Genomic DNA, 19774 nt, shown 5'->3' with positions numbered 1-19774 from the left:
CTTTTAGACACAGTGTTACTGCTGTGGGTGGAATCTGATCTGCAGAGATCCCTGCTACAACCCACCCACGTTCTGAGCTGGAGCTACTGGCTCCAGTTCATAAACACGACTTTCACGGAGAGTTAATAGATGCTGGTTTTAGATACACCATTTTGGAGATGAATCACTCCTGTCCCACCCCACAGGACCTTGTGCAAAAGGGCATAAATATTCAGAATCACCACTCATGATACATGGACAATGTTCCCGTAAAATGTAGCTCGGCAAAAGATACTCTGCAGATGACTCTGTTCACAGTCAGGAGGAGTAACCTCATAAGCAAATGAACAAATTTGTAGAGCCCAAACAACACTGCTTATCTTCATATACCTAACGTCGTCTGCAAAAATATGCTCTTATATGCACAGAGTGTTAAACTTCTACATGTTAGTATGATGGGCTTAGTTTTTAGCAAAAGGAACTGCTGTCATCAGTTTGTCTGTGTCAGTGATATAACTTTTCCCAGTTTTCTGTATAAAAATACAGTGTATATCTTCTCTCAAACAATTGTTAACTGAGTCTTCAGACAAAGAACTAGACAGATGAAAGTAAAAAGCTGGAGCTATTCTTAGTGAATTTCTTTGCAGATCATGGGAATATCTTTGCTCACCAATAAAGCACCTCGTAGGTTGATGCCAGTTTCTGTAGTCACATAGTAGGATGCCTGCAGGAATGTCCTCTGCAAGATAAGGGCCAGGAAGAGAAGAACTGCCAAAACATAAACATTCCTGAGGAATTCCTCTGAGGAGAGATATGAATTTGATGGATCCTTCACCTGAAAAGAAAGGAAAAAAATATGAAAGCGGCATAGGAGGGATTGTATACTCTTGAGGCACTGGAAACAAGGAAATAAAGAAAATGCATTAGAATAAAAATATTGAAGGTATTATGGGAAAGTTATGGAAGCAAGATTTCTCACTATCCTACATATGAAAATCATTTGGATACAAATTAAATACTCTGCTCATGTTTCAAAGACTTAGGATCTTAACTTTCAGCAGTACTAAAGTGAATTGGTTTTATCAGGAAAGGGACAATGAGATCACCACGTTTGCCTTAGCTTTAGTTTCTCCATCAAATTCTGATGATCTGTAGGATAGAAATGCTACTCAATAGAAAATAAAGTTCATTCCACCTGCACCACAAAGAAGTTGCAAGAAAATATTTTTTATTGTATGGGATTAGTTACTTATGTTGCATCTGTATATTATGAAAACAATTCCTTCCAGAAATATAGTCTAAGATACCTGTGAATTCTGAACAAAATAAGTACATATATGCCAGTGTTCCCCACAAAATGATGTTTAAATGCCTCAACAGAGGGAAAAAACTCTTGTTTAAGTCACTTTATTTGTTTTAATTTCTAGTGAAAACAAATAAACTTTTCACTTTCTAGTTTTAGTGTTCACTGTACTGCTCTGCTGCAGGCAGAAAAAGAAACAAATGAAACAAATACTGCAAGGAAGGCTGTTCCTTTGGTATTTCCGATCTAGCTGGAAGCAGGATGTACTGAAATTCTTACTGAAAAAAAAAAAAAAAGAAGAAGGAAAAAGCCTGTTCTACTGAAATACCCAGCCTGATTCTGAGATGAAAAGTTTGGGAAATACTGGAAAGTAAGCCACGTACCTTCCCTCTTGAAGATTCCCTCATCACAGGTTACTGTCACCTGCCCTGAGACTGTAGGAAGGAGAAAGGTGCTCAGAGCCCTCCAGGCTCACCTCCCTGCAGTGACTCCAGTCTCTCCACACCACATAGTCATCCTTTTGCTGCAGGCAGCTGACACCCAAAAGGTGTCGATAAGCACCTAACTGTGTTTTCAAAAGACCCAATGTCTGTAAGACACCTATTTCCCACTAAAAAGATAGGACTAAGTCACTCAACCAGCCCAAGAGTCTTTGAAACGAGGGTTGCTCAGGTGCAGGATTGGTCAGAAAAATAGATTTGGAAACCCTTCTCTTAATGTTCTGCTGCATCTAACTTCCTCACATTTACACAGTGGGGATATCAACAATAAAATAACATTTGTAGATACTTTTATGAATGTACCTAGAGTTCTCAGGAATTAAGGGGAAATAAGTATAAAATTCAATTAATTCACCTGAACTGAAACTAGAGAGAATTTAAAGAAGAAACACATAATAAAAAGAACAACCAAGATAAAGTTTATCAAAATCCATAAATTAAAAGCAAGTGTATTCTGAAATACATCCAAGAGAAATAGTGACTGTCACCAAGCCAGGCTCTTGGAGTGGTTTCAAGTTCTCCAATTATTTTAATCTTCCCTTCAGCCAGTGTTGATTAAAACTTAAAAAAAAACACAACTGAAATCACTACACTGAGGAGTACAAAAGATAAAAGAAGCAGACAGATTCCTGAATTTGAGATCCAGAAAGACCATTTTCAAGCTAGAATACCTTGATTGTTCAACATGAAAAAATCCCTGTTTTTGAGGCAAAATACGCACTTTGCCTTTTAATGCTGTGGCTCAAATCCAACATATAGAAGTTCAAAGATGATAAAGAGCTTTATCTGATAAGCTGCACAATTAAAATCTCCTTCTTCAGTGCAATGGCTGCATGAGAGTCTAAAGCCAAATTCAGATCATCAGTCAAGAAAATGAATGTTGGGAGCAAGCAGCCAAGGAGAAGATGTTTGGATAGTGATGATAGTCAAATGCTTTATCTGGAGGGGAAAATGTTATTTCATTACATACCTATCTGCTCATTCAAATACAAAACATTCACTGCATGAAGTGTATGGAGATGTTTCTGTAGCAGAAGACAGACATAGGAAAATCTCTTCATCAAGTCATCTCTTCTGTCAGCTAGTAAAATAATTTTACCTGTATCTTTTCAGTAGTTACTAAAAGAATCTTTTTCTTATGATAGAAAATGTTCCATATCAGAGGCTTGCTCAGTGCTTAGAGGTGGTCTCTGAAAGTTCAGTCTCAGTGAAACTCGAAATGAGCTGGGGACTAGCATCTTTTGTGCATCTCTAGTATCAAGAATGCCTTTGAATAAAGTGGATGCTCTTCAAACTTCTCACATGAGCCAATGTGTTTCATCACAGCAACAAGCAGCATAATAACAGGGAGTGACTACTCTCGGCTTCCCAGTGGAAAACAGATTTCAGAGAGCTCAAACCTGTCAGTGAACTACAAATGGACAGAAATTAAGCAAAATTCCCAGTCATCCTTGCTGGATGCATCACTGAGGTACCACCAGCAGGTGTCCTGCCTGAAAGGAGGAGGCACAGTTGAAGGGGAGCAGAAAAGCTGTTCCATCTCCTCAGAACTGCAGGGATGACTCCACCAAGAGGCAGACAGCTGGGCAACTGGGGAAAGCCTGCACTACCTGTGTTGCGTTCATACCAAAGGCTTCCACTACTCAGGGTTATAACTTGACCATCTCACACAAAAAAGTAGTCAATTTGCTTGAAAGAAACAATGAAATAATAGAGTGGTGATCACAGACATATAAAAGCATAAAGCCAGATGTATTAAATACCTGATATGAATCTACAATACCAAACAAAGTTTTTTCAATACATGTTGTCAGGTTACCTTTTCTGTTGTATTTGTATTATTGGTTGTATTCTGGAAGCCCTGGACAATGCCAGAAATGCATAATGGCCCAGCAAAACCCAGCAAGTCAGCCAAGTAACGGAACGTGCTGCTGAGAAGAATTGGTCGTCCAAAAGCACTGTACATGGCTAACCATATGGAGGGACTCCGGTTGGGCTGGTCTGCTACCTTTTTCTGGAAAACAGAGAAACAGGTATCAATGCACCAAGAAGAGGCCACCCTGGCTGTATATAGCAGCTTCCATTTCATTCCTGTCTGGATGCCCAAATGGCTTCTGAAGGGTGTTTTGCTGTAGATGAGGGAGCAAACATGCTGTAGATAACAGCAGATTTCAGTCATTCTTCACAGCAATTCAAACTCTGCCCCTTCTTGGTGACTGTGGTTCCTCACCTCTAAATCCTAACACCTTTCTGAACCTGTGAACACAGGAATGCAAACATAGATTAATCCTACCGGCACGTGGCCATTGCTCTTTGTCACTTGCACTCGGGAAAAGGCCTGACCTTCCAAGCACTTGCTCATACAGATTATCTTGACTTTCACAGTAGCTGTGAAACCACTTCATCCAGTTAAGGCTTCTGATGTGAGAAAGAGATTAAAGGAAAAAACATGGACAGACACCTACAAGAATATAGATTAATTTAATTTATCTGGATTTTTTCTATCTCTTAGATGTCTTCCAGGAAGATATAGTTCATCAGATCACTAATTACTGGGCTCAGAAAGGTGAAAGTAACAGGCTATGTTGAGAGGTAAGATTAAATCAACTAAGAATCCTTTCTAGCTTTCAGTTGTGTGAATCTATGCAGTATCACAACTCTTGCCCTGAAACACCAAATAGTGGATATCTCCATATCTAGTCAGAGGAGCTCTGATATTTCTGAGGTCCTTTCAGTCTAAAGAAGAAAGAGTTTTACTTAACAGATCCACGGGCTGCAGAGTTCTTCCTTGCGCTTCAGGCAGCACCTTTTGACACTTTAAAAAAGCATCTGTCATTTTTCAAGTAGCACAGATGCCTGCAAGTTGTAACCCAAGCCAAGCCCTCTTGAGTGTTCACAGAGATAATTTAAGTACAGCCCAGTAACAACAACTCCCTGCCCCAGCAAATTTAACCAAAGAAAAGCAAATAGGCCTGTACCCTGCCTGGCAACCTCATGCCTTTTTTCCTCTTTTCTCGGTTTCTCTTTTTATGCCATTTCAACAGTGAGATAGAATATGTGCATAGTGCCAAAAATGTACAAGTGCACAGGAGGGCCAGACAGCTGCTTTACTGGCTTCTAGAGATCGGGTTGGTTGTACCCAATACCAAGAAGCTAAGTACTGAGAAATAAGGAGCACGGGGACAAATTAGAGCTAACATTGCAGAAAGTGGTAAGAATGGAACTGCTTCTTCTGATGAGGTTTTTTTGGGCCTCATGTGAGTTTCCTAGATAAAAGGCTCTGAATTTGTTGCCTGATGGGTTTTGAGCTAGACTGTGCTACAGGGGCTACTGTCATCCTCCTCAAATAAACAATCTGCATGTTAGCAGCTTGATAGGAGCTTAGCTAACTTATTAGGAAAACACATCTGCTGTCTTTGGCAAAAAAAAAAATTGCACATACTATTCTGGGCATTCAATTAATGGTAAATTTGGTAAATGGCAATGGTAAATCCTTATTTATTTAATAAGATTTTACTACTACTACAATTCACATAATTGTCATCACTACATGAGTTCTATTTACTTTTCATTGGGAAAAAATATTAATTAAATTATCTAATAATCTCTATTGCTAAACACTGTTGTTTCTCCTTTTTTAATCAGAACTTCAAATTAGCTGAAGTATCTACTGGGGGGGAGGGGGAAGGGTGGTGAGAAAGAAGAGTGGATTTTTCTTCTAGGCTTAAGCTCTTTTCCAGAATGGCTCGTGAAGCCCAGTGTTATGGGCTTACAGTATAGTATGTTGCATGTGTCAAGCCTATCCTTTATTCGGCTGCTGAAGGATGATGATCTGTCAATCAATCACCACACATTATAGCTCTCTGACAACCACTGACGTGTTTCAGTAAATTCACAACTGAAAGTTTGGTCAATGTCATAAGAATTAAATAAAAAGCTCTATCTGGTCTCTCTTCACTAGAAAAATGTTATGACCACAATGATTATCTTCTGCAGTTTCCAAGTCCCTTTAAGCCTCTGTGGCTTGGGAAGCCCCCTGAAGCCAAGAGCTTCTCCTCTTGAGCAGGCTGGAGGGACATATTTTCCTTTCAAAAGGTGAGAAAAAGAATCTTAAAACATAATGTTAAAAATGATCCAGTTACAGAAAAGGAGAGGAGCTGGACTGAAGACAGAAAAGAGTTGCAGCAACACCAATATGAGCTTAATCAGTTTACACAACTGTGCGGCTTGGTGTTTGTTTAAATTTGCAAGGATTATTTTTGTTAGAATGGTCAGTGGCCTTTGTTGTGTTAATTAACCAGGCTGGATGGCTGTTCTCACCCTTGGCACTTGCCTAGGTTTTCCTTGTCTTTGTCACCTCCCTTTTAAATCACTGTGATTTTCCCACCTTGGACACTCAACAGTTGAAATAAGGGTAGTGAGACAGCATTTGCTGATAAATAAAGCCACCTGTAGGGTACACCTCAGTAAATATGGAAATCTGACTGTTCCCTTAGTGCGGAAGCTGACAGTGTCAGCCTGATGCTGAAGGGCAGCGCTCCGTCCCTGTGATTTCTAGCTAACACACTTTCTTTCCTCCTTTTTTTGGCCATAACAGGTAAGATCCACAGCGGCACATGAATAAGAAACTAATGGTCCTTGACTTTAAAAGTTGTTTTTTCTATTACACCAGCCCAAAAGAAAAAACATCCACTGACCATCAGGGCAAATTACATGGGTTGATGGGGTAAACCAAATGTAATATCAATGTCCTAAATCTGATTTGGGATATGTGATTAATGACATAGTAGTATGTGGTTTGATACATCTAGACCACTTGTATAGAAACCAAAACAAAAACCAAGCAATAACAGAAACAGGATCAAATTTTGAGGGCAGAGATTATGTGACAAGGACTACCTACATATAGTACACTGGTCCCAAAATTTGGCTGAGAGAGTTTCATTGTGCCTTATTTAGGACTTATTTATCCTCTTAATCTTATTTAAGAATTATCTTCAGCAAAAATGTCCATTATGGTCCCAAAATTTGGCTGAGAGAGTTTCATTGTGCCTTATTTAGGACTTATTTATCCTCTTAATCTTATTTAAGAATTCTTTATCTTCAGCAAAACTGTCCATTAATATAGTAGGAACTATGAATATGTATTAAACAGGATATAGTAATTTAAGGTCATGGGTCTAGCCCTATGTGTATGATGTGCATCACTGCTTACTCTACAGAAGCAGCCTTCCTACCCACAGTTAGAATTTCTCCAGGATTCTTAGAAAGGTATGATAAAAATACTGTAGGATGAGGTATTTCTGTTTCTTTTCTCCAGGATTCTTAGAAAGGTATGATACTGTAGGATAAGGTATTTCTGTTTCCATAGGAGACTTTCCAGAAAAGCAAGAAAATACAGCATGTCCATCTTTTAGAATATTCACTGATGGCAGGAAATAATAGGATAAGGAAAGCCAATTGCAATGTGGAGTTTTGGCAATACTTTGCTTAGGAAAAAAAATTCAAACGCATATTTAAGTAAGCTTAATTATCAAAAGATCTTGTTTTACATGTATCTTTTCATTTGAAAGAATATATGCTATTTTTTTTTCTTATAATTTGTTGTGTTATGCTATGTTGTCAAACACAAACTACCTATAAAACCAGGAACAAATGACATATACTTACTGTGAGAGTTGGAATGCCTTTTGCAGTAGTAACTACCAGACTAAGAGCGAATTAGAATTTTGACCACCAGTTATTTAGCCTTGTATTGTGCTGTTTTATATTACTTAATATTATAATAAAATTACTGATAACTGGCTTTAAAATGCTATAAAACGTAGAAGTCATATTAAAATTCAATTATTTCCTGCTTGAAAAAATTACTTGTAACTAAAGAAATTTGAGGAGTGAATGTATTCAGAATGCTAAGAACTGCTTGATGAAAATGTAAAAAATGCTAGAACAGAGTAGCAAATTCAGATTTGTCACTGAGAAGTGTTAGCTTAGGTCTCACATCAGTGGGCAAAACTTCATATGGCAGGAGCCAGAAGAATTCTGTCTAAACAGTTGAATATGGATTTCAGGAATTGTCCACTGAAACCAAAGAAAACAAGCAAAGGTTGAACCCAATTTTCACAGACTTCATGGTTACGCAAATGGCGATATGCTATCTTAGCAGAATATAGTATCCTTAAAAAGTTAAGCTCTGACCCTCTAGTTTACACTCCTGTATGCTTGGGATCCAGGTTTGGAAAACAGTGATTTTGAGAAAACACTCATCAAAATTTAACCTGATTCCTGTCCCTCATGCTATTATTTGGTAGAGAACCTCAGCTGCTTTCCATTTTCATAGCATGCAGAAGGGACAGTAAGACCACATCATGTGAGCTATCTCAAAGGCATTTTATAATATAGAATATTCATGGTCATGTTCAGTGTCTTTCATCAAGGCATGATCAGAAGAGTTTGGAAAGGAACAGAAGCCTTCTCTCTGCCCAGCCATGGAGCACAGCTGAGATCAACTATCTCCAGGCACAGGCAGGGATAACCCCACTTAATCCAGAGGATGCTGGGGGAGGCTCCCCTCGCCAGCTGTGGAAGATTAGTGTAAAATGCACTCTGAGAGCAGAGGCAGTGAGATATCATCTCTTCCAGACTGCAGACCATGCTTCAACCTGAAGAATTTTCCCAGTTCTGTGGCTGTTCTCTGACCCAGCTGTGCATAAAGCAACACATTTTTCCATGGGAGTGAATTGCAGTGACTTCCACTGCCTGGTTCTTTGAATTGGTTTTAGCCCTTTGGTTTACTTTATCTATGAAGTATTCATTTACTTTAGGGTTACAGCCTGGTTTTGAATATTAGCACAAATGTGCTAGAGGCTGTGGTAATTTTGAGACTTTAAGCCACTACAGAAACCAAGAAATCTGAGGTAAGCCAGCTTCATAAATGTAGGCACATGTAACTCCATGGGGACATCGATGCAAGTCTTCGTACGTGCATGATGCACACCAAGGGAAGGTTCGCACTGAATGTTTGCATTCATGCATGTGAGCAATAACATGCTTAACTTGCCTTTTGCATCTGAACCGTGTGTTTGTGCAGGCACACACAGTATCTGCAGTTGTAAATGAGCTACAGACAAATGCTGGCACCCGTTCATCGTGTCTGTCATCAAGAAGGGCACAGGGACTCAGATCCTTGGGGCATATAAGTGCCCAAGACTCTTTGGTCTCTTTAAGTAGGATTTAGGCACCAAATGCTTTTTTAAAGACCTGGCCTAAGGGATGCAGCTCTTTGCTTTGAAAAGCTCAGTTCTAATGACTCGGTAGTTTTCTGCTCAAAGCAGAAGGTTCTTGGGCTCTAGTATCTAGTGTCTGTAAGCACAGACTACAAAAGGAAAGATAAGCAACTAAATCTATTAAAATATAAACAATTGTACTGATTATAGTTTCATTTCAGGGGGCACAGAAAGGAGCCCACAGCTCCATGAGTTGCTGAGACCAGAGAGCTGTTCCTCCCAGCTTCCTTTCCACACTGCAGTTCTGACTGTACACTGCATGGAAACACTTTCATCTGGTGTGTGCAGGAAGGGGGTTTACATGCTTTTGTCCTACATGCTACATTTTCCAAAGTGGCCTCTGAATGCCTATATTCTCTCTGTTTCCACTTGAGAATTGATAAGTATGACAAACCAGGGAGGCAGGCTCTCGAATCCTTCCTCCTTTCCTCCTGCAAAACAAAATCTTTCTTTCTTTTTTTTTTTTTGGCAGAAATCACCAGCTTTAAGCACAAATGAAATGCCACAGTTTTGCCTAAATGCATCCAGAAGCTTCTCTAGAAACTCCTGCTCTACTTAGTGAGTTTGCCCAACCTTGGTTTTGTACTGGGTCTGGCTGGAATGGAGTTAATTTTCTTCATAGCAGCCCGTATGGTGCTGTGTTTTGGAGTGGTGACTAAAACACTTGATAAGACACCAGTGTTTTGGCTATTCTAGATGTGTGTGCTTTGGCTATTTCTCTTTCCGGAGAGAAAAAAGTGAAGATGAGTGTTTCCAGCTGAAACTACGGACAGACTGTCTTCTAATTTAAGATGCTGTCATGAGTATCTAAGCTTTAAACAAAGCTTTCACTTTTAAATTGAAATCTAACAAATGATCAGTCTGTTATGGTTTTAGTTTCCAGTTGCTCTCAATCTGGCAGCTCTCCCCTGCCCAAAATTGACTTAAAACCAGACAGTAACAATTGAATTGGAACTTCCTAAGCCAAGTTTCACTTTGGAACAAACAGTCCTTAAGTTAAAAATTCCTAAAACTAGGGCTTCATAGAAGCACAAAAAATCCAAACTATAGTTTCTAAGGCCAAACAGTGATATGAACATCTTCGGTTACCTTTTGTTCCTCATACGCTTCTTTGAGACAAACGTAATTTGTCAGTGCTCTCATTGCAATTGGAAGCTTTCCAATTGCCTTCAGGTCCACAGGTTTCTTGTGAGCAGATATAATAAGAGTATTCATCCACCAATACGTTGCCTTTGAGAGCAAATTGACGAATGGCTGCAGAAACCTCACTCCCAGGTCCTGTAGATCCTCTGGTGGCTTTACTTTCTGAGGGTTCATGAAAAATACATACCTCTGGAGAGAAGAAAATAAACAGTATGTGCTCAGGAATTATCTTATTAATGACAATTTTTAGTAAAAATTATGTATGACATAACTATAGTGTCAAATTTGCATTTAAAGGTAATTATACATTGAATTTAAATGTAAATTTGCATGTAAATAGGAGAATTTCCATTTTTTGACAGCATAACCGGCAAGCAATTGAGCAATATGGGATGTGGACACAGCTTTGTATCCTACTGGTACTACCTATCTCGATCTGAGCAACAACAGAAAAGAAATCTTGGGATATAATTGTATTTTCAATCATCATGGCTAAGAATGTATGCTAACTTATACATTCACTACATATATAGTTTATGTGCATTAACATAGCATATATTGTATAGATTACATACACATACATATACTCTTACATGCACAAATATTTATCTATACAAATATGTATGAACTCTCTGTGTGTATACACATACACAGGTACACACACACATAGCAAGTCCAGGGGCCACTATAAGGACATACATTTTCTTTCAAAAATTTTTCGATTTCTATAGAATTAACCAGACATTTAGGGCTAAGATAAATTCGGGCCTAAACTTGACACAAGCCAGAGCTACTGGGACTAAAGATCCATCTTCATCCCTGAGATACTATTGACATCTTTTCAGATCCTGATAAAGAAACCACATACCCTGACTCGAATGACATTGATCTCCACAGCCATCAGCAGCCCATAGAGAATGACCATAATTCCAGTGATACAGAAACGCAGCTGAGAAAAAGGCACACCGTCCTGGCAGTATCTGACAAGCTTGATCGTTTTGGTGACAAAAGCCATGATCCAGTAAAGAAAGAGAGCTGTAAAACCGGTGCACACACATAATTAAAAAAAAAAAAATTAGCTCTCTCAAACAGAAATATTCCATGGCTTAATCCAGTGCAAGCATGGTGATCCTCTGTATCACCAGCCTGCAGGCTGGCACAGTGCAATGTCAGGAACTCAGCTTTGAGAGATTTGCTTTGCACTTTCTTTTCCCAGGTCACAATTTTCTTTCCCAGGCCACCACCTTTCAAAGAGATCCATGATGGTGGATCTTCACACAACTTACAAAAAGTCCATTAAAGGTAATAATAATTCATTTGCTACTGAAATGAAGTAAAAGTCACTTAAATTGAAAATATCATATTGCCTCTTTGAAAAAGCAGAGCGCATTGCAGGTAAGCTGATTTTGAAAAAGAGTTCATATAATTTAATTATAACTTGCATTCTGGTTTGTATCTTCAATGGCTAGTTCAGGTTGTTGAGTTATAGGTAATCTGGACCATATACTTCTAAGAAACATTGTCCTGCAATGTCTAGTCAATTTGTCTGACCATCTTGTGGCTGAGACAGATATTGTGAATACCAGGTACCAGTTTCTCAGAGGTAAACCTTCTCCCCTCCCCTTTGGAACAAAGTGAGAGGGTGGCATTCATCATTACACTGAATAATCTCAGAATCCACTTCAATGGATGCTGAGAAGCAACAGCCATCTGCACAGGATTACTACTAAAAGTGGCCTTTTAAAATAGCCCTCTTGAATGAAGACAAGTTTTTGCCTCAAAATAATGATCAGTGTTTAAAAATACCTAAAAGCTCATGCTAGAAATACAATAGGCATACTATGCTTTCCCTTTTGTGATGATTTTTAAAAATACTTTTCAATGTGTACCTAATAAAAGAGGCAACAACTCCTACAATAACAGTAATTCAAAGAGCAGAGAATTGTTCGTTTCTCTTTCAATATTCTCATGCATTTCACCATCCTCTTCAATTTAAGCAAGCTGACTTTGGCTAAACTACTGGGTTTTGTAAGAATACGTAAATATCAAACTCAGACTTACCCAACAGTAACTTTGGAAAGTTAGATGTTTCAATATTATGGTAATAGACTATGGATACTGTGGCAGGCACAAAACCCATTATAGCTGGGAAGTTAGATGTTTAAATATTATGGAAATAGACTAGGGATACTGTGCCAGCCACAAATCCCATTATAGCTGGTAGAAAGAGATGCAGATGGCGAGAATTCATTTGTCTGAAAATAAATAAGGTATAAATTAGTGCATTTGGTGTCTTTTTTTGACAAATATGACTTTCTTGAAGACAAAAAGATTTTTTCCGAGTGGCTTTAACTTCTGACAATATTTACTTGCTGTTATACTTTGAGAGGAGAATAACAATGTGCTAAGAACAATTGTTTCACCTTCATCCCATTAAAATCTAGACAGTTCATTAAATGATGCCCCATCTTCTTGTGGGAAGAACTCCTTACACCTTACTAGCCAGCCCATCACACATTATCAGTATACATTAACGAATGCAATTAGCTTGGCTATCCACCAAACACCATCACTTACGTATCGGAAACTATGCCCTCTGCTATTTCACACACATGTACGAACAGGAGGGTGAATGTCAGGATCCATCGCAAGTTGTGTCCAGGGAAGTGCAGCCAGGTATTGTGGTGAATCTGGACTTTTGAGCTTTGGCTTCCCCAGCCTGGGAAATAATAGTAATGACAGAGGAAGGTTATCACACAGCCAGCCAGTGAGTGATCTGGTTATCAATTCCCTATTCTAATCCATAGGTCATGCTTAATAGCATATAAGCAACACAAAACCCCTATAAGACTATGAGGGTTGTCGTTATTAATAACATGACCTGAGAGCATTTGAGCCCTCATAATTTAGATCTGACTGTCTAGGCAGCATGACAACTGACTTCCCACAATTGCAATCAAAGAGAAGAGGTCCCTGTCTAAGAACAAAGATGAGAAAACCAAAAGAAACATCTCAGAGTCTCACTCTCGCACAATAGGGACTGACAGATCCTAAGTGATGGCGTCATCGTGTCTTTCCCAGTCACAGACAAGAGAGGGCAAAGTTTCCAACTGATATAAAAGTTGTATCCTCCAATGAGGCCTCAAGAAGATATATTTACGTCAAGCAAATAACATTTATTATGTTTGTCTCAGGGCTCTCAAGGGATGCTGAGCAGCGATTTCCCAGTCTCTGCTCCTCAGGCACAGCCCAGCCTCCTTGCCCTGTGCATTCCTAGCACAAAGCTCCCAGCACAGCCCCAGGACTCAGCTGATTTAATCCACAAATTAACATTAAAGTCTATTTTTCATATTGTCACCTCAGATGGCACCTATCCTTTTAAAGCTGGAGCCAGCAACCTGGCAAGAAGCAGGACATCAAAGACTTGACGGATGTGACAGTGCTGGGGGGAGCTGAGGACCAGTTAAAGGTTAGCCTTGCACGATGGAGAGTCTTATCCTGCACAGTGCTTTGTCTCTGTCCCCTCCCACCCTGGTACAGGGCTGTCCTGAGTCAGTCAGCCCAAATGGCTGTACATGTCCCTCTTGCTGTAAGCAACTCCTGGAACTCGCTGACAGACTTCCCCCAAGCCCATAGAGAATCCCAAGAAATCCCAAGAAAAGCACATTTTGGGGGAGGTGAAACAAAACAGAAGAAAACAGAAACAAAACCCATGTTGTTGAACTAGGGCAGTGAGCATTGCATCTGTTTCTTTCTGTAACTGCAGAACTGAGTTTAAAATCCAGGATAGGCTTTGGATACACAAGGATGCAGCATCTCATTGTGCCTAGAGGCTCACCGGGTGACTCAGAAACACATAAACCAGAGCCTAGGTTTATTCATTCTTGGAAGCTGTCAGGATTTCACCATTTCAACCTTGTTTAATATGCAAAGTACTGCAGGAACAATATATTTTCTCTTCTCCATATCTATCTCAAGCATTTTCTATAGTTTCCTGAGGTGTTCCTAATCTTATGTGGCTTTCTTTGACCTTGCTTCTATCTTTATCTCTGCCAAGCTGCTTTGCATTTTTATCTCCGCGCTGCCTATATGTCTGCACAAACATGGTTCATCATCAATTTTTGGTTTTGGAGTCAGTCCATACTGTGGACTCCAGTTGGCTTTTAATGCTCTGTTCAACAGCTGTTTGTCCTGATAATAAAGGTACAAAATAGAAAACAAAGAATTACATACATACATACCTACCATGCAATTTAAGCTATTATGGTTTTTTTTCCTATGGTTAGAAAATAGAGCAAATTTTCAGTGGCTGCAAAACTATTTCAAAATTAATTGGCTAATGCCTGTAAAAATATTAAAGCAGCCTGCTACCTCTTGACGCATAACACAGAACAGTGTAAAAGCTTATCTCTGCCCTCAGACCTTGCATTGAGTTTCCATCAAACACTTCTGCAGAAAGCCCTGTAATTCATCCTGCATCTCATCAAATAAAGAGGCAGCACTGAGACATCCAGCACTGTTGTAGAGAGTTCTTCATAAACCTGGAGGTTTTTTCCAGTCTGTAGTTTTTCTTTTGTTAGAATTAGTTTCTTATTCCCTTGCTTAATTATTTAATTATGTTTCAGTCACTGGATCTTGTTACACCTTTGATTGCTAGGTACTGAGTGTTCCTGTAGCCTATTATTCAATCACTTCAGAGTCTTTCTGCATTATGGAAATCCTCACATCTCTAGTTTGAATATAGTCCCAAATTCTATCTTCCTCATGGAAGAAATGTATTACTACGTATATACACAACACCAGGAAGGTAACATGCAAGAACTGACATGCCATTTCTCATGCAGTTGTCAGGAGAATATTTTTTTATTAATACTTATTGCTTTTTGATGGTTATTCAAGTCTCTTTGTCTCCTACAACCAGTTAGAATGCTACTGTTGGACAGCTCTGAAAAAGTATTAAACTGGATCTATTTAATCACTGCAAATAACTGGGATAAAGAAACAACTATAGAGAAAATGTATCATTAGAGTACTAAATTAGATGGGGCTTTTTATAAGAATATGTAAGCTAGAGCCACTCCACTCTCTTAAACTTTTCAAGAGAGATTTATCATTTCTTGTTTCCATTCCTGTGGAAAAAGATTATCACTTTTGCTCTACTTCTGTTTACAAAGGTTGGAAAAAGAAGTAGCTATTCTGTTTTAAAAGTTTCTTACACTTCTCCCAGCCTTAGATCCAAGTTGCACATTTTGGATATTCTCTGAAATTCACACAACTTGAAGGGAATTCAGACCCACCACCCTAAGTCTTCTAATATCTAAATAAGAACAAAGGTTGCAAGTTGCCAGTCTCAAATCTGGAGAAAACTTCTCCAGTGAGGAGTTTCAAAGCATTTGGATCTGATTTCTCTGGTTCTCATCCATCTTTTCACTCTGCTTAGTTCAGATTTATATCTAAAGTTCCCAACATTTCAAGTGGGTTGGCTTCACGTCCTCTGGGTCAAGCCATTCTGTCTCTTCTTTTTTAATTTTTTTAAAATTAATAAATACAAAGCATCAAACAGTTTGCACCACAGGCCTCCAAGCACATATAAACATGGCTAAGTATAAATATATGCTCAAGTGTTTATACGATTGCACAGCTCCATTGAATAACTCACCAATGAACAAAATTGGGAACGTGATAAATAGCAAGAAGACGTGGGGAACCAAGTTGAGGGCATCCACAAAGCAGACATTTCTCAGGACACCAGCACTGATGTTATAGGCTGAAGCATTGTCGTTACCACAGAACGCGAGCCTCATTGCTTCCAAATGGTCTGACTGCTACAAAAAAGAGAGAATAGTTGACTATCAACACTGCTAGCATTCTCTTTAGCTAAACACAAAACAAATAAAACAGAAAGATACAAAAAGAGCACACTGAGCATCCCATAGAGAATAATTCAATTGTATTTTGAAAATTCTTTTGGGGTCCATCAAATATAAGCACAGTAGAATGAAGGCTGTGTTTATATGAAATGTACTATTTATTATAAGTACTCTTTTCTATGTCTTCTGGTGTTCATTATATGCACAAATGTTATGTTGCAAATGCTCTAGGAGAATATAGAGAAAGAACAAGAAAGCTTTGAAAAAATTATTTCAGTTTCTCATGAGAAAACTCAAATGCACATAAGCCGACTCCTGTGTGTTGCTGCTTCTTTGATGAGCCAACATTCTCTGTGCAACATCTCTGTTCATACAATTTGTCACACTACATTTTCAGTGCAAGCTCTGAACCTTTGATATTTGTGATATGGCAACTTTGCATTCACTGATATTTTGTATTTCTTCATTGTCCCATAGAACAGTGGTCACATACACTAGTCATTACAGATAGTTGCCAAACTCTTAATCAAAGTAGGTTGTACTGAAGATTGCATAGGCAGTAAATCAATACTTATACTTGATCATGCAAATTCTTATGCACATGCTTAGCCTCATCTAAGCAGTTCTCTGACTTCCATGATTTCTTATGAGACTACCTTTGTACACCAAGAAAAACTCATGCATTCATGCTCACAGAGTGTGGGCCATAGTAAGACCCAGAGTTATGGCCAGCTTTTTTCAACTTCTGTATTGTTTATTAACTCATCCTTCTTTATAAGAAGATGAAACAAGATTGCAACCAAAATGTTTCCTTGATGGTTTATTTGCCTGAGACTTGTACACAGCAACATAGAATAGGCTGTGTAAAGTAATTTGCTTGCATCTTTTTTTTCAAAATTTTACATAATAAAATTCAGATAATATCTTTAATTCAGCAAAGTATATGTAAACTTTAGTGAATGCATCTTTCTGCAACAACATTGGCGTTAATGAGTTTTTTGGAACCAGAACAATATAGACATGCAAAAAATTCATGAACAGTTTTTTAAAAAGTGATTTGAATGCTGAGAAAAATGTTTTCCTTCTTTCCTCAAATAGTTCAGATTAGTTTTATGAGCCTAGTTGTCTAAGGTAAGCATAACGAGGTAAGCACAAACTACTCAAGTACTCCCTTAGAGAGAACAGAAACATATCTTCAAAAGAATACAGAGTTCAAAGAGGCACTTTGAACCTCTGCTAAACCTCATTTTTGCTTTTAACTAACTTTTTGGTGGATCTGAAAAGCATAATCCATATTTAAATACGCCAGTGAAATTTGTAAAGGAGTTTGATTGAAAAGAATGTGATAATGCAGTCCCTCTTCCAAACATATCAGCACTTTAGGTCTGAGATCTGCCAGAAGTTAAGCGTAACTCAAGAGTCATATGGTAGATCACATCCTGCAAAAATGCATGCAGGTACCTACTGTGGTGCAAAAGCTGACAGCCAACCCACTTAGTCTTCAGTAGAACAGAATTTGATGGAGAGTTTGGCCCATTCTCTATAATGAATAGAGTGATATGACCACTATCATTCTATAATTTTATTTTTATATAAAAATATATTCATAATTACATATGACTAATAACACAAAAGAAATAATATGTCAATATGAATTCTGTCTGAATAGACTGAGGAGTTATTAGCAAAACAAATATGGAACTTTTCAAAAAACTACACAAAATTGCTTGGTTTTTTTCTAGAAAAGCTTGACATGTCTCCTTTAAGAGAAATATAATGGTAATAATAATCTCTTGAAAATCAGAAGTGTTGTCTCCTCATTTTTATTGAAGGTCAGAAGTCCAAGGGAGTTCTGCTGGGAATTTTCCTCCCTTTCCCACAAAGAGGACTCTTTTCTGAGACAGTGTAAGATGCTATTGTAGTCTAGTGGTTGGCTTGGTACTGAAAGGCAGGAGGATCCTGGGTTCAAAGGAGCACTGAATCATTTACTTACAATGTAGCTTTTGGCTTCTAGTCAAAAATAAATCTGGGAGAAAAGATTATAACCATGACCAAGAGAAGCTAAGGGAACTGGCTTGGTTGGGGGTTTTTTTTCCCATTTTTTTTTTTGAAAGCAAAATGGAATATAGGCAGTCAAAGAAAGGACTATTAACTGCATGGAGAGTGCTATCTGCTAGCTAGGACCTACCACCAATCTGTAGAGATTTCATATTACACCTCAAACAACAGTCCCTAAAAGCTCTCAAGAAAGATGCATCTTTCAAGAATCACATCTGAGTCTTCACAAGAGTCTGTGCTGTGCCTGGTTTTGTGATGGAGCATGTCCAACAACACAACTGTCCTTTGCATGTTGGCAAGGCTGAGGAAAGAATCTGGTCCTATTGTTAATACTTATGTATAGAGACAGTACCCATCATACTGATTATAATTTTCAAGAGTAGGTATAAGCACTCCATTCACAATACTTTTGTTACAGGTTCATTTCAAACAAGAGGTAGAATTTTATTGTCTTCTTTTAAAGTGAGAGAGAAAATCAAAGAGCCACAACCAGAAAATGAAAAAGATTTCATTGCCAATTAAATTAGATAGGGTAATTGACAGCAAATTCCCAAATTTTTAAATCAGAGAACACTTCATCATTGATCAGCACATCCAGTGACCGTCTCCTTTAAAACTCCACAGGCTTAAAATCTATCAAAACGTTCTGATCAGTGTCATGATGCCGTGTTGACCCAATGCAGCTTATGATTTGGCCTCATAAAATGCTCACCAGTTACAACTACCCTTTTTGGCAGCACCCACTTCAGGACACACATCTAGTACAGTATGGCAGTGACAGGGAATAGAAAAGATAAGAACCATAAAAGCATTATTAGTCCAGTGATCCTTTCTTCCTTCCTTCCTTCCTTCCTTCCTTCCTTCCTTCCTTCCTTCCTGTCTTCTGTCCATTTGTCTACCACCACTGTGCTAGAAACAAACTATGACTTTGTGGAGGCCTCATGTTCTGCATCTGTTGATGTATGTCAACAATCACAGGCACTTTCTGGTGTTTACACAGACAGGCTGCTAGTAGTTCTCTGTATCATCAAGAGTGGCGTGTGAAAACACACTGCAGTACATTAGAGCTCTAAGAAACAATTTTATCTGCAGTGTGCCTCACACAGAGCAAGAAACCACTCCATCATTCCCTTTCCATTCCATTTCTGGTACAGAACGCAGATCCAATATACCCTCCACACTTTGTCCATGTGACTCAAACTACTGGACCTTGCTCTGTTTTTTGGAAAACTTAAATACACAGGAGGCTCTGGAGATGCATTGATAAGCAGGCCCATCACCCCAGGCATAAAGCATGTCATGTAGTTTCTACTTCTTTGATCAAGTTTCACAGATAGCGGAAACATACTGGATGAAATTTTACTGACATGTCATGCAAATGAGACTCCCATTTGGTTCAAAGCTGAAATTAGCCATTACTTTCTGCTGTGCCAGGGCATGCCTCCAGAAGCTCATTTTCATTGGCCTCAAGGTTTAGTAAGCTGTGTTCATTTCCAAAGAAGGACAGAAAGAAAAGCCCCTAAGGCAGAAGAGCAAGTTCTTCATTTCTCTAGACCACATGGGGCATTTTACAACAATGCTTGCGCAGCTCCACCAAAACTAACAGGAGATGGACCATAACAGGTTTCCAGATGC

At 38.6% G+C, this 19774-nt stretch overlaps 1 protein-coding gene across 1 annotated transcript in view; it reads right to left on the bottom strand.

Annotated features, from left to right (window-relative positions):
• Positions 1–19774, bottom strand: part of ABCC9 (ATP-binding cassette, sub-family C (CFTR/MRP), member 9) — a 73933-nt gene that overhangs the window by 49540 nt on the left and 4619 nt on the right. The window contains exons 2-9 of the mRNA XM_010074763.1: positions 15871–16036; positions 12789–12930; positions 12405–12466; positions 12273–12329; positions 11080–11246; positions 10158–10400; positions 3602–3796; positions 650–814 (exon numbers count right to left, since the gene is read on the bottom strand). Of these exons, the coding sequence (XP_010073065.1) occupies positions 650–814; positions 3602–3796; positions 10158–10400; positions 11080–11246; positions 12273–12329; positions 12405–12466; positions 12789–12930; positions 15871–16015 (1176 nt within the window). The 5' untranslated portion in view covers positions 16016–16036. The remainder of the gene's footprint in view (positions 1–649; positions 815–3601; positions 3797–10157; positions 10401–11079; positions 11247–12272; positions 12330–12404; positions 12467–12788; positions 12931–15870; positions 16037–19774) is intronic.

The sequence above is a fragment of the Pterocles gutturalis genome, unplaced genomic scaffold, assembly GCF_000699245.1.
Source record: "Pterocles gutturalis isolate BGI_N339 unplaced genomic scaffold, ASM69924v1 scaffold38487, whole genome shotgun sequence".
Taxonomy (NCBI): Eukaryota; Metazoa; Chordata; class Aves; order Pterocliformes; family Pteroclidae; genus Pterocles; species Pterocles gutturalis.
Note: the sequence above shows the minus strand (reverse complement) of the source record. Positions and strands in the feature narration are given on the sequence as shown.